This window comes from Mesoplodon bidens (assembly GCF_964165515.1).
Source record: "Mesoplodon bidens genome assembly, chromosome: 1".
In the NCBI taxonomy this organism is placed as follows: Eukaryota; Metazoa; Chordata; class Mammalia; order Artiodactyla; family Ziphiidae; genus Mesoplodon; species Mesoplodon bidens.
In genome coordinates this window covers 17,281,068-17,296,193 of record NC_138176.1, presented here as the reverse complement: position 1 = coordinate 17,296,193, position 15,126 = coordinate 17,281,068, and the positions used below count along the sequence as shown (strand labels likewise).

The window sequence follows — 15,126 nt, the reverse complement described above, 5'->3', positions numbered from 1 at the left end:
TTGATGAACTTTCAGAAAAGGAAAAAAAAAAAAGGACTCACGTGTTTTTAAATGTATGGACATACTGACACACTACACATACAAACTATGTGGGTTGGGTTGTTTAATCTTGGGTGTTTTTTTTTTAATGATCCTCTGACTAATGGGTAATCTTTGTTTCCTATGGTGAATCCATTACCAAATAATCTTTAAAGGAAGCTCTAGGAGCCACATTTCTCAAGACTTAAAAATAAGATTGGAAGAAACTTAAGTAAGTTCTAATTTTAAAGATATGGACATGGTCTCTAATACAAGTTACCCCTTTATATATCACATTTGCCTGGAAAAATGCAAGAGTTCTTTTTCTAAAATTCTAGGAATTTCCAAGATGTGTTTTAAAATAAAAACACAGATTCCCATCGTAAGTGTCATTTCTCTTGACATAGATCTCTGATATAATGACATCTTATAGTTGGCAATGAAAATTATAAGAGGGCGTATATTATATCCACTACATTTAAATTGATAAAGTTTTATTTTAATTTCCTGCTATCTATAAACATATTGGACAGTTAATTTAATTCAGTTTCATTCATAAGTGTTGGCAGTTTTTTGGCCAGGATGCAATATTTTTCTGAACCTACAAAATAATCATGAGGAAATTTAAGTAAACACATTCTGATTCAGAAGAGAATGGCAATTAAGTTTCCTTGACACAGAATCTCATGTTTGTACTGAAGTCTGAAAATAAGCTCTGTCAGTCTATAATACTATAAAGTACTTGTGCTTTAAAAAACAGATTTTCTTGTTTTCTAGCTCCCAGTCTTCAGATCTGAAAGTGCTATGGTGGACGGCCCATTCCTAGTAGAAAAACAGAAGACCTTACCCAGACTACCTAAATCTGCTCCAGGCATTAGACTTTCCCCAGTGGCTGCATCTCCAGGGCAAACTCTTCAGTTCAAGCTAAGATTAGACCTCCCATCAGGAACAAAGCTAACTGAAGGAGCACCCAGTTGCTGGTTTCTATCAGCTGAAGGTATGACAATAATCTTGCAAATGCAAATATTTCATAAATTCTTGAGATTTGATCTAGTGATTTTTCTCATTTGTGATATGTTTACAGTTGGGCAGGATTTGAGGAAGGTCTTATAAAACAGAAAGATACAGATCGAACCCCACTTTAGCAGTTTTCTGTAGCCTTTGAGATTCTTTCTTTTATTAAATAACAGTGTAACTCACCTAAAGTTAATCATAATTGCTGCCATTTGCTATTAAGCAGATTCATTACATGAGACAGACTCGTGTGGCCTTAGAATGTTAGGCCCTTGAATATTAGGGCTGAAAGGCACCAAAGGACACCATCTATTTTAAGACTCTTAATTTATAAATGAGGAGACTATGGGCTCAAAGAGATAAAGTGATTTGCTGAAGGGCATATATTGAATTAGGTCAAAAGATGGAATTTGAACCCAGCTCTGCTGGTTCTAAGTGTAGTGTCTTTTCCATTGTGCTACTCCATCTCAAACTAGCTCTAGGGTTATTAGTCCTAAAAACGAAATTAGTTTTTTAAAGACATAAAATTCAAAGCCACCAGTTAGTTACGCGTTTGGGTGTTACAAAAGTTTCCAAACCTCACTCTTGGTTTCTGTACTTAACTCACCATGGTTTGTGGACCAGCACCGGTCCACAGACTATACTTTGGTGACCCTGTTCTAGAGCACTGCAGCATAAAGAGATCAAGGAGGGAGGTAGGGACCACACAGAAGACTGAAGAGTGAATAAGCAAGTAGAAGCAAAACCAAGAGAGAGGGTAGTTTCCTGGAGCAGGTGTTTTAAGGAGAGAGTGATCAGCTGTGTTGAATGCGATTGATACATCAGGTGAAATAAGGACTAAGAATTGATCGTTGATTCAATGTTATAGTTAATTGATGTCCTCGACCAGGGCCGTTTCAGAGTGATGGAGGAGGTGCCTGATGAGAGCAGGTTAAAAAAGAATTGAAGGAGAGGAACTGGAGAAAGCAAATATAGATAGCTCTTTGAGGAGCTTAGCTAAAAAGATAAGGGAAAAGAGAGCAGTTGCCCGCAGGGGAAAAAATGGCGTTGAGAGAGCAGTGTGTTTGTTATATTGATGGCAAAGATCAGTAGAGGAAAGGACTGATGGTACGTGTTGCGGGGTATCCTTTAGGAGGATAGGAGAGGTGGCAGGCTGGCCTTTGCCAGGAATGTGGACCTCATTTCCACGGTAAGGAGGGAGGGCCCAGTGTGCGACCCAGAGATCTAGATGGGTAACTGTGGCGTGGATGCTTGTGGAAGCGCTCTTCTGCATGCTCTGTTTTCTTAATTATGGGGAAGCACGGCCATCAGATGAGAGTGGGAGTGAGAGATGGTGGGGGAGGTTTTGGCGGTTTGAAAAAAGAAGAGGGTCAGGAGGGTGGGAGGGTGACCGCATGAGGGAAATACAGTGTGATTGCTGAACGGCCGGGAGGCTGTGTTTGAGGCTGGCTGTCATGAATTGAAAGTTAGGCTAGTCCGCGTGGGGGCTGTTTGTCTCCAGTCAAGGTGAGGGACAAGGAGGCAGAAGTGTAGGTATTGGCTAAGCAGTTTAATCAGCAGGTCTCTGGGGTCCTGATCCGGTATTAATTATGATTGCCACTATACCACTAAATCTCACAGATTCTCTTCTAAAGAATTAAATTGGTTTTTCCCTTGAGTTTGATTTTTTTTAAATATATTCTTGCTTTTAACTGAATTAACTTGACACAAACTCTTTCTAATTCGGTTCTTTGGTTGTTTTATTATTATCTTTCACTTTTCCAGATAGCGTCTGTCAAACGCTTTAGAGCTTTCAATTGCTGTTCATTTTATTTCAGTAGTATCGTTAGGACTTGACTTACCGGTTATTAAGCCTGAAGCTGTGTTTTCTTCTCTAGGGATTCCAAAGGTAGAATTTGAGCCCCATTAACTTTCTTGCTACAAGAAATTGCATGCCAAAGCCATTGCTTAAAAGTATGCCATTCAAGTAGAAGAAAAAACATTGTTGGAGGAGGATGTGTAATTAAATACAGATGAATTACTATGATTAGAGTCCAGGCAGAGCCTTTGTCCTCAGTCACTGATTTGTGATCTTTTAATCTCAGAACATTTCCTGTTTGAGTCTATTCTCGAAAGTATTCAGTTACTGTAAATTATGTAAAGATTTGGGTGTGTGTTGGAATCACAGTGTGAACTTATTTCATGAATTGATAAGTAATCAGTATACTGCTTGTCTTCTAGCAGTGCTTTCCAACCTCTCTCACAGAATAGACAACAATTTCAAAGTGAAACAGTACTAGTCCAGAGCTAAATTCTGACTTCTTGTCTCTAGTGATCTTGCTCTGTCCTAGTCTCCCACGCTCTTTCACAGGTTCTCCCTCAGTTTTGAATTTGCTGCCCGACTCCTCCTGTCTCATGCCCTCTCACACCCTTTTCTTTTGTACATGACCCAGATCCAGGCTTTATGCCTTCTTACCTTGGTACCTTCTCAGAGCAGCGGCCACCGTCCTGCAACTGCCCGCTTGGTATCCACACCAAGAGAACAGACAGATCTCGGTAGGCTAGCCAGAAGGAACTGCTGAGTGAGAGTTTGCTGGCTCTGGAGTGACTGACTGAGCCTGTGGGGAAATCACCCCCCTCTACTCCCCACAGAGGAGAGGGCTGAGCCGTGCAGTACTAGAGGATGTTTGGGCAGAAGAGAACGCAAACCCTGGCCGTTCATTCCGCAGTCCTCGGTAGGTTCAGAGCAAGTCCTCAACTGCCAGTTTAACTGTTCTGCCTGGGTCCATTAGTCTGAAAGCAGTGCATCATTGGGAGATGACTGCTCTTTAATTGCACACAGAGAAATGAAATTAACAGTATTTTTTAATAGGATACTGGTAAATTAACATGTTTATTTTAACTCTGTCAAATACACAAGTTAATTAGTATCAAGTTATTGGAGTACAAAACAGGGATAGTATTAAAGGAAAGTGAAGTGATCTAAAGAGAAAAATTCTTAGCTATTTTTAGCTGTCTATTTTAGATACATGTGATGTGTCTAAAAATTATCTAGAGAAACACTTTTATTTCTAGAATTGGACATTAAGATAGCATAATTTACTATTTTCCTGTTTTCATTTAACATATAAGAAGTTCCCCCACTAACCTGCTATCTAACAAAATCAAACATTAAAATAAAACATATTCCTCAGTCCAGAAGTAAGCAAAAACGGCCAGATAATTTTAAAAGAATTGTTTAAAAGCTCTGCGCTTAACTCTTTAGATTCTCAACCTTTCACATTCTCCTTACTCTTATTTGATATATTTATCTCAGATGCAATAAACTAAAGGAGAGATGAAGAGGACCAGTAGAGGCAGGTGCTCTAGTCTGTTGACTCATCCTGAGGTCAAAAGAGAGAAAAGCTAAAAAGTAGACACAGAATTTCATCACTACTCAGTAGATGGTCCAGTTTTTGTACAGATGGCCCCAAGTCGTTGTTAAGTCGTTAGATTACGTTCAATGTATTCTATTCAAGATGGCAGGAAAGCAGGTCCTGCATTTCCCAAATGATGGCTCTTAATAGCTAATGCTGAATATCAGCCTAAGTATGCACTTCCTCAATATGATGCATATGTTCCTTCTGAGAGAAGGCACTGGGTGAATAAAAACATTTAAAAAACTTTAATACTAGAAGACTTAATGATTTTTAGTGGTTTTTTAGACGTTTGTTGCATAGATAATCTATGTATTTAAGTCTCAGAGGAGTTTTATGTGTTAAAATGAGGTAGACAAAATCTGTCCGTTTTTTACATTGAGTCCATTGGAATAATGTATTCAGTGTTACTTGTTTCTAAAAAAATCAGTGGCTTTTTTTAATTACCACCTTTAGATAGTCAATAATTCATCATCTTAACTTGAAAGTCACTGCAGTTGTACATACATTTGTATTCCCTAATTATTTTGTAGTTTGCGTATTATATTTCTAGACACTTATCTGGTAAAAATGATCTATTTTCTGAAGTGTCCTATGTTTATTTCTAGAACTTACTAATAGTTTTCATTTTAAATTCTATAATCACATTTTAAATCTATAACCATATTGGCAGTATTCATCTTGATTTCAGTAGAAATAACTATAATTTATTTTACAGTGTTGAAAGGAAGAATTTTAACTTGATATCAAGATGATTAGACTAGGAACTTCTTATATCTTATTTTGTATCCTTCACACAGAGCACAGTGCCTGGCACTTAGAGGCTTTCAGTAAATATTCACTGATTGAATGAATCTGGTGTTCATAAGGTTTGTCCAATTTCCTACTTGACTTCTTATACAGTCTTAATAATTTACCTTTTTATTTTCTAGGCAATGAATGGCTTCTTCAAGGACAGATACCATCTGGAGAGATAGAGAGCATTTCCAGTCAACCAACAATCTCACTGCAGATTCCTGGGGATTGTTTATCACTTGAAGCCGTTCTATCTATCAGCGTATTTCTTTATTACTGTAGTGCAGACAGCAGTGCCTGTATGATGAAGGGAATTTTGTTCAGTCAGCCTTTACAAATAACCGATACACAACAAGACTACATACCTCCAGTAGAACTCAAGTATATATTTTAGCAAGCTGGCTAGCATCCCAGTGCCTCCTGTTCTCCGTCCCCACCATCACTGTGTAATTTATAAAAAGAAACTTTATTTCTGCCTCTGGGTACCCAGAAACCCATTGTTGAGTTCTAGCAACTGATACCAAAATAAAGCTATGCTCCTTATTTATTTATTATAGACAAATTCCTTCATTCTCACTGTGTACCAGCTAAGTCATTGACCGTGATTTGAACCATGATCCTGTAATCTGTGCTGCTATTTGGCACAAGACTTAAGTCCACATTATAGGACAGAATATTATGAGATAATTTGCAGTGAATACTGATAACAATAATGATAACATTTTTTTTTTTTTTTTTTTTTTGAGGTACGCGGGCCTCTCACTGTTGTGGCCTCTCCCGTTGCAGAGCACAGGCTCCGGACGCGCAGGCTCAGCGGCCATGGCTCACGGGCCCAGCCGCTCTGCAGCATGTGGGATCTTCCCAGACTGGGGCACAGACCCGTGTCCCCTGCATCGGCAGGCGGACTCTCAACCACTGCGCCACCAGGGAAGCCCCGATACCAAATATTTTTAACTAACTTTTTTACGTTTATCAAGCAGCACATCTGAATGTGTAAATTTCACAATAACTTTAAACAGAAGTTAAGCTCCAGTCCACATATTATAAGGACACCTGCCATTCAAGGTGTAAGGTCTGTTTTAGGCCCCAAAAAACGTCTTTTCATCACAGTAGCAGCTTAACGAGTATCAAGGTGGTAAAAATGTTCTTTGTTCTCGTCTGCGATTTTTCTCATTTGAGATATATTTATTCAGTCTATTTTAAATTATTTGCTATTTTAACATACCATTATTAATGGTATGTTAAATATTCTGTATGTTTCTATATACAGAAAATATATTTCTATATTTCTAAAAGTTAGAGTCTCTAAGGACATACAGGCTCACTCCTTTAACTTTTTTCTGAATGAACAGTCTTACCAAATAATGGATGAATCCACAGAAATGTTATGACTTTAAAGGAGAAAGGGACTTCGGGACACATTACTGTCTGTGATACCACGTAAAGAACTGTGACACTGAATCTGATGCAAATGGGTATGTATGTTATCTTAGAAGTTTACATTTCAGTTGAAGCGTTAAATGCAGATTTGTTGGGTTTTGGGGGTTTTTTGGTTCCCATATTCAGAATTTAAATTACCATCATTTATTGTGATGTTTTAAAAAATTACTGTCAAGCCTTCAAAGTGAAAATTTCAATGTGAAGCACTTTCACGCTATTAATATGTATAGTATATCTTAATATATTACTTTAAAATATTAAGGCTGAAACATACAGTGATTTGATGACACTGTTTTTGGTGGGGGTTTTTTTAACCTTAAAAGAAATAGTCACCAGAAGATATTGAAAGGTTTTTTTAATCATAATTTCTCTTTATAACTATTTTAAAAGCCTCTGCTTGTTTTTACTAAAACTGATTCAACATGTTTGTGGTGTAATCAGCTTACAAGATTTTTAAAAACAGGTGAATCGTATTTATTGAGTAACTATTTATAGACAATATAGCATAATATGCCTTCTCCCTTCAAAACCAGTGCTCAATTTGAAGTGTAATTTTTTAAGCATGATCATCTGCCCATATCTTTATATTTTTTTGAACTATAGTTTTGAACATACTATTCATTTCTTTTATTCAGGTTACCTAAATCTGAAGTAAGGAAATGCGTAGATCATGACTTTCATTTAATTTGTAGCCTGCTAAAGATATTTTTAAAGAGAAGTATTATAAATGTAAAGTTAAAAGGAACTCTGTTTAAAATTATATATAAGTACCGCATAAACCTTTTCTCTCCATAAAAAAATATGTTCTGTAATAAAAGGATATATAACATTAATTTTCTCTTGTATGGAGAATAGGCCATAGTAATTTTTTAATCTCATTTTATTATTATAGTTCTCATTTCCAGTTGGACAGGATAGTTTGACTTCATTTTTTTTCCTATTTAAGGACAATAATTTCACTCTCTGAAAGAAGTATATACAGTTTCAAATTGCTAATTCAGGAATGCCTGATAACTATTTTTTCAGTATTATACACAAATATACACACTATGTATTTTCATGTACACTAAAATCCAAAAGTATTTCTTAGAATATATTAATGTTCACTTTGTCTAGACAGAGTTTGCTGTTAGTATTAAGCTTATGCTCTTCTTGACTTTCAAAGTACAGTTTTACTGAACATTCTTATTCTTAGCAAGCCACTAGTCTGCATTGTTTTTTACATTCAAAATATTATTTATATGTATTGGTGTGATTTTTTTGTAAATCATATTAAGCAATATAAATAGGTTCCGAGAATTTATGACTAACATAAATCTCTTACATAAGAGGAAGCACAAGAAAGTTTATTTTTAAAAACTTAATGATTCCTGACTTCTGTTTTCTATAAGGATTTCTGCATATTTTTTAATTTATGCATGAGGAAAAGCAAAAGTTATGTTCAGTGGTAGTTTAAAAAAAAGATTTTAGTGTTAGTCACTGTAATCAAAGTGCCAGTAATGTGGCATTACATACACTTAGACATAATACCTGGGATCTTTGCCCTAAATTATTCTGCTGCTTTGTCACCATTTTTTTCTGCCACTCGTTATGATATCATTTCACAAATGGTAGAATTTTCTTTTCTGAATTTGTACTCAGGATTGATATCTCTGAAAAGAATTTTGCTTATCTTGAAAATGCTGTCTGTAGCAAATATTTAACCTTTTCACAAGGGGAAGCTTTACAGTTTAATCACCCATAAGTGTAACTTTGGTTACACTTCAATGACTAAACAATTTTCTCCTTAACTGTTCTAATAATATATTTAGCTATAGTGTTATCAGGCCTGCAGAAAGCTATAAATCTTAAAACAGCCAAAAAAAGCTTAGTATATGTAGATGAGTGTATGTATATATGTATGTGTATATATACTTATGCAGATACATAAGATCAACTCAATTTCTCACATGGCCAATATGCTTTGGAGCTAGTACCACTGAAATAAGTTATTCTCTGCTTGTTTTTCCATAGTTGGAAAATTTGCAAAGACATTAATAATACATACCTCTGTAATATAATTTTCTGCTTGCCCAACATTTAGCATTCGTTTATATCTATCTGCCAATTAAAAATAGTCTAGCCATTATATTTGGCATCATGTTTAAGAACAATCATCAAAAACTAAATTTTAAAGCTCACAAGTTGCATAAAAATATATATGCAGAGGGACTATGTCAGTGATGGACTATGAATGCTGGACTTGTGAATATTTCTGTTTTCTACTTTTCCTTAATATTTTTTTCATTGAGCAATGGGTTATTTAAAAAAAAAAAAAAAACCCAACTGGGAATGTGCTTTAAAGATTTAAAATGAACTGAACAGTAAGGACTTGTTCTATAATATCTTTTCTAAAGTCACTTTTATTACCAAAGATCAGAACACAGTTTAGAGCTCTCAGATCTACCACTTCTCTTAAGTATGTATGTGATTTGGTGGAGACAGAAATGATTATGACTTTTTCTGCTGGAGTTTTTATTGTGTGATGTAGCGTAGCATTTATGAGCACAGACTTTGCAGTCACTTGGATTCCGCCCTGTAAACTGGGGTTGCTATACCTGCCTTATTGAGTTGCTGTAAGGACTCAGTGAAATAGTGTTTGTGTAGCAGTTGTTAGTAAATAATGAAACTGCTGGTTATTGGCTTAGTTAACAATAATGATAATAACTTATGTCTATAAACACATGGCTTCACATTTTCTTTGCAACCACAGTTTCTAAAGGAAACTATTTCTCTATCAACTGTTTGGTATTTAATACTGTCCATAGAGTTGGAATTCAAGAAGAGAAAGTTTTATAATAAACATATTACTATTTTATAAACGTTGTTATAAAGAAACATACCTACAGTTTTGTTTTTTAAAGTTTTTTTAAGACCTGGAACTATGAGTAACAAACTTCCTTAGAGGGTCCAGACATACCCTAAACCACATTCCTGGAACGTACTCTGATGGTGCTTTCCCAAATCTTCCAAGTGCCTTCATGCATTTTGCCTCATTTGAGCTTCAGAATAACCTTATGAATCAGACAGGTAGATCTTATGTCCATTTTACAGATGAGGAAGCTGCTCCCCGAATAATGGCTGATGCTGGAGTGGTGCCTGGTGCAGGCAGTTGCTCAGCCAGTTTTGTTGAATGACTAAGGGTGACTAGTGAGGGATGGATCTTTTATTTGAACACAGATCTCCTGATTCCTAGCTGTACTCCTAGATGTAGAGTGAAAACAGACTGGGATTAAGAGTACTTACTTTTGTGAATGCTTTCTTAAGCCTTTGGCAGTACTTAAAGTAATAATAGCTAAATTTATTCATTGCTTACTATGTGCCTGACACTTTTCTAAGTGCTTTCTGCGTATTAACTAATTTAATCCTCACAACCACCTTCTGAGGGAGGTACTATTTTTCTTTATTTCCCTGATGAAGAAACTGAGACATAAAGAAGTTACAAGCAGTTACACCAGTGTAATGGAGATCACACGTTTAGGACTGGCCAAGCCTGGGTGCGTCTACTCAACTACCATGCTGTGATGCCTGCCTCTCAATTTTTTTTTTTTTAAGCATAAATCTTCATAGTTATATATAGTAACTAATCAACACAAAGAACCCCAAAAATCCTAGTGGTGATTGTTTTTGAAATGTAAATCTGTTTAATTTTACTAGCTTTGGGGACTTTTCATTATACATAGTTATCCTTCAGGGTTTGGAACAGTCTGTATAATTGTTTTTCCCAGAAGATTTTATGTACCATTCTTTCTTAAATTCAGATACTATCCAGTTTTTCTTGGCAGATGGATGTATTAAAGAATTAAATAGCTTTTCAGTTCCAGTTCCAACAGTGCTATTTTAATAGGTCTTCAGAAGGTAATTGCAAGACCTTCTCACAGAATTCTTAGCACAGGACTCTCTCAAACCCTTAAAAGCTTATTCATATTTAAGAAAATACCATTTTAATAACCAAAGTGAGCCCTAGGAATGTAATATTTGGCCAGTCTGTTAACACAAAGTCATCTGCCTACTTGATTCATAAATAGCACTGAAGTATGTAGGCCTCACCCCACCCGGCAAGACTCAGATATTTGCAATTCTATTATAGTAAAGTTTTCACCACGTCAACCTATCATTCCAGCTTTAGGTACTCTTAAAAGGTATGAAGTAAAATGCTACATACCATTGATTACGATTCATGATCTTCCAAATACAAGAATGCAGATGTTTTTCATTTAAATCGTTTGCTGATTTAAATATTATAATTTAACATTGTTATAAAATTCCACTTCTGAAACCCTTAAAGAAATGTACATCAACTTGCAAAGGTAATGATAGCGTCATACTTCAGAATTCACTGTTAATCACCAAGGTTTCCTCCTCTTCCGACTCCTGTGGCACATGGTTTTTTTCAATGAATTCACGCTAACCACAAGTCATGATTTTGTCCTGAATAATTAAAAGTTTGCTTTCTTTCCCCCCATTTCCTTGCAATACGGTAATAGAAAGCATGGCGTTAAGAGTTAGAGCCTGGACTGATCTCCTGTATGTATTCTGTGACCAGCAGACCTTGGCCCTTTCACATATTATTAGACTGCAGGTCAGCCTGGCTGCTTCGGGCCGAGGCTGCCAGTCTGACCACAGCCTGGGAAAAGCAGAACAGGAGGCAGCGTGGTCAGCTTCTCTGACTGCATCCCCCCCATTTCTTAGTGTGCTGATTTGGTTTAGTTTTTTTTCAAAGGTTGGAGTTGGAAAATGAGAACCCTAGATACTTGTGGAATGTTTGTCCGGCTGTAGTTATTCCTTGTTTGGTGTGTCCCTCTTCCTCACTGGCATGTCGCTCTCAAGTGGACCGAAGGACATTTTGTTCAGTTGAAAGCCCCACGACCAAAAGGAAAGAATCGCAAGTATTTCCAAATCTACTTCCCGGCCTATACCAACAACCATATACTAAGAAGCACTAAACAAGCACAGTGGAGCGCCTAACAGCCATATACTCGAAAGTATTTTTGTAACATGTCAGGGCACGGTATGAATTCCTTCCTCTTTAAGCAGCAACTTGCAGACCTGGTGTTTTTCAGTAAAACAGAATTAAGCAAGAGTGTCAGATTTTTTTATGAGTTAGATGGACAAGCAGAATTTATTACCTTTTGCTTTTAATATACTTGGTTACATATTTACATTTGAAATAAAATGAAATGAGACCTCATAATACTGAGGGGAAAAAAAAATCAGCCTTCAGATTTGCATAGAACCAGTTTAAACAGTATTTTTGATTCTTTGTCTAGTGTGCTATGCTCGTGAAAAGTATGTGTTAAGGTATATAGGGCAAAACAGTTGATAAATTATGGTAATGAAGGGTAAAAATAGACACGTTCCTTTCTGAAAATTAAGAAGGGCTCAGCCTTGGAGCTATCTTCCATTTTTAGATGTTGTCGTCATTATTCTTAATCCCACCAGAAATATATTCATTCTGTGAGCATGTGCAGGATGGCTACCTGTTGTGTTCATTACACTGTTCAAACACTAACAAGTGCGTGTTTTTATGGAGTTGGGATGTGTTTTCCCCGGGTGCCTCTGATGTTCATCATCCAAATTTACCTGTAAAAACACACGACCACTTCCTCTCCACACCTTAGGTTTCCCGCTTTTGGAAAACAATATTATAGTAGTTTCTATAGAAGTTTCAGTGAGGAACTATATGGTTCCAGAATAACAGATACAGTAGATTGGTTTTGCTGTGGTAAATTTTTCTTCTAAAATTCCTAATACGTCAGTTTCCAAAGGAGGAGAACAGTACCCAACATGACTTTAGAAATAATTTCTCTCTACTTGGAGGTATATGTTTCTAATTATGTTATACATAGGTTAATATTTTTTAAAAGTTTGAAATGTTCACTGTTAGGTCACATCGAGAGCCAGTTTAGAAATTTTTCATTGCTGTCATTACTTCATGTGTGGATTATGGACAAATCGAAGTTTGCTTGTGATACATATATATCACACACGTACATATATACACAATCACTCAAATTGTAACATTTCATAAATTTGTCAAATTTTAAAAACTCAGACTCTTGCCTTCTTCTGTGTGTGTAAACTTGTGATTTTATTTTTGAGAACAGAGTTGGTCTGCTGTGCTAACTTCATCTCTGTCATTCCAAGGGTTTGATTATATCTATTTTTTCTTCAAAAGTAATGAAAGCAATGAAAATCCAATTTACAGGGTCATATATTGATATTTCTAGACATGGTCAAGTTCTAAAAGAATTTACTTGGTCTGCATTTTTAAGCATTTCATGTAGATAGAGTATTTTTATACAACACTGTTTCTACCTTTATTTCAAGTCTATTTTCAGTGACTTTTTCAAGTGCATGTGTTAACAGAAGATGGTTGGAATGAGTACACGGTGGCCTCCGTTACCAACTCAAAAGAAGTGTATAATACGTGTGATTATAGAAAACAAGAATCTGTTCATACTGTACACTGAAACCTAATGCCGCTTTTCTAAAGCTTTGTACGTTATTTTCATGAAATAGATTAAATATTTTCCCTCTAAAGCCATGTTTCTCTCTTTTGTGCTGTTTTAAGTATATCATGAGATGATTTTACTGCTTAGAATCCTGTAAGTCATGATACTCTTTCTGTAGCATTTTTAAACAACTGAAAATATTTTAAGAATACATATAGATAAAATTCTGTCAAAAAGGAGAAACAAGGAAATGATAACTACCAGATTAAGACTGGTAGGTAGTTTGGGTGGGAGACAGGGAGATGAGGGTGACCACTAGATGTGAGTTGTATCAACAGCCTAGCTTGTGTGTTAAGTGATTCAGGAGTTTTTACTGAGAGTGATAAAACCAAGGGTATGGATAATACAATGTGGTGCACCTGCATTCCATTAAAAAGCAACAGGCAATGAAGCTGGCACAAACTTGCTGAACTGGGTGGGGGTCAGGAGGATGGGGACAATGTCAGAGGGTAGGCAGCAGCCAAATTTTGAGCAATTTGCATTCTGAGTTTTCAAAGTTCAGCTAGAAGCCATTAAGGAATGCTAACAGGGAGTCATGTGATCTAGTTTATGTTTTTGAAGATCACTATGGCTGCTATGTGAAAAATGGATTATGAGGAATGGGGCCAGGAGAGAGGAAGCAGTTAGGAAGCTATTAGCCCAAGCAATAAAGAGTGGATTATGAATTGGGTTAGTATGGGAGAAGTGGATAGAACTGACACATTGTAGAGGTAAACCCAATAGGATTTGCTGATAGATCTTTTTGCCCATGAAATTGGCAAAATTTAAGAAGTCTTGGTGAGGGCACATGGAAATGTGCACTTTTGTAACGGTTTAAAGGAATATAAATTACACATCTTTTTCAAGGGCTGTTTGGCCATATCTGTCAAAATTTTTAATGCATAAATGTCTTGACCCAGTAGTTGTACTTAACATAAATCGGTTCGTTCAAGTACTTGCATATGTGCACAAAAGTGTGTCGGCAATTGTAGTAGTGAAAAACTGGAAACAACCTAAATGTCCATCAACAGAATGAATGTAAATATCCTATTTTATTTTTTTAACTATATATATTATCAAAAAAGACAAAAAAAATGTTGGTAAGGATGTGGAGAAAAGGGAACCTTTGTGCACTGTTAGTGGGAATGCATTAAAATTGGTGCAGCCATTATGTAAAACAGTATGGAGGTTCCTAAAAAAATTAAAAATAGACCTACCATATGACCTAGTAATTCCACTTCTCAGTATTTATCTGAAGAAAATGAAAACACTAACTTGATAAGATATATACACCCCCATGTTCATTGCAGCATTATTTACAAGAGCCAAGATACGGAAAAAACCTGTGTCCATTTATGGATGAATGGATAAAGAAAATGTGATATATGTGCGTGTATATACGTGTATATACACACATGTATATACACACATGTATATACACAAAATGAAATATTATTCAGCCATAAAAAAGGAAATCTTGCCATTTGCATCAACATGGATGGACCTTGAGGACATTATGATATGATAAGCAAAATAAGTCAGACAAATACCGTATTATCTCACTTTCATGGGCATCTAAGAACAAACAAAAACCCAAACAAACAAACCAAAAAACTGAGCTCATAGATACAGAGAACAGACTGGTGGCTGGGAAGTGAGGGATAGGTGAAATGGGTGAAGGGGGTCAAAAGGTACCAACTTCTAGTTAAAAAAAAAACAAAAACTAGTTCTATACAGGTGCATATTTGTTTACAGGCACACACACACAAATGACATAGACAATCTTTGTACAGTAATGCAAGATTATAAAAATGACCATACAGGGACTTACCTGGTGGCGCAGCAGATAAGACTGTGTTCCCAATGCAGGGGGCCTGGGTTCGATCCCTGGTCAGGGAACTAGATCCCACATGCATGCCACAACTAAGAGT

At 36.2% G+C, this 15,126-nt stretch overlaps 1 protein-coding gene across 1 annotated transcript in view; it reads left to right on the top strand.

Moving 5' to 3' along the window:
* NHLRC2 (NHL repeat containing 2) overlaps positions 1–13,244 on the top strand; it is a 65,270-nt gene extending 52,026 nt beyond the window's left edge. Inside the window, exons 10-11 of the mRNA XM_081251543.1 lie at positions 796–1,015; positions 5,360–13,244. Coding sequence (XP_081107669.1) covers positions 796–1,015; positions 5,360–5,616 — 477 coding nt within the window. The 3' untranslated portion in view covers positions 5,617–13,244. The remainder of the gene's footprint in view (positions 1–795; positions 1,016–5,359) is intronic.
* Positions 13,245–15,126: the final 1,882 nt, after the last annotated feature.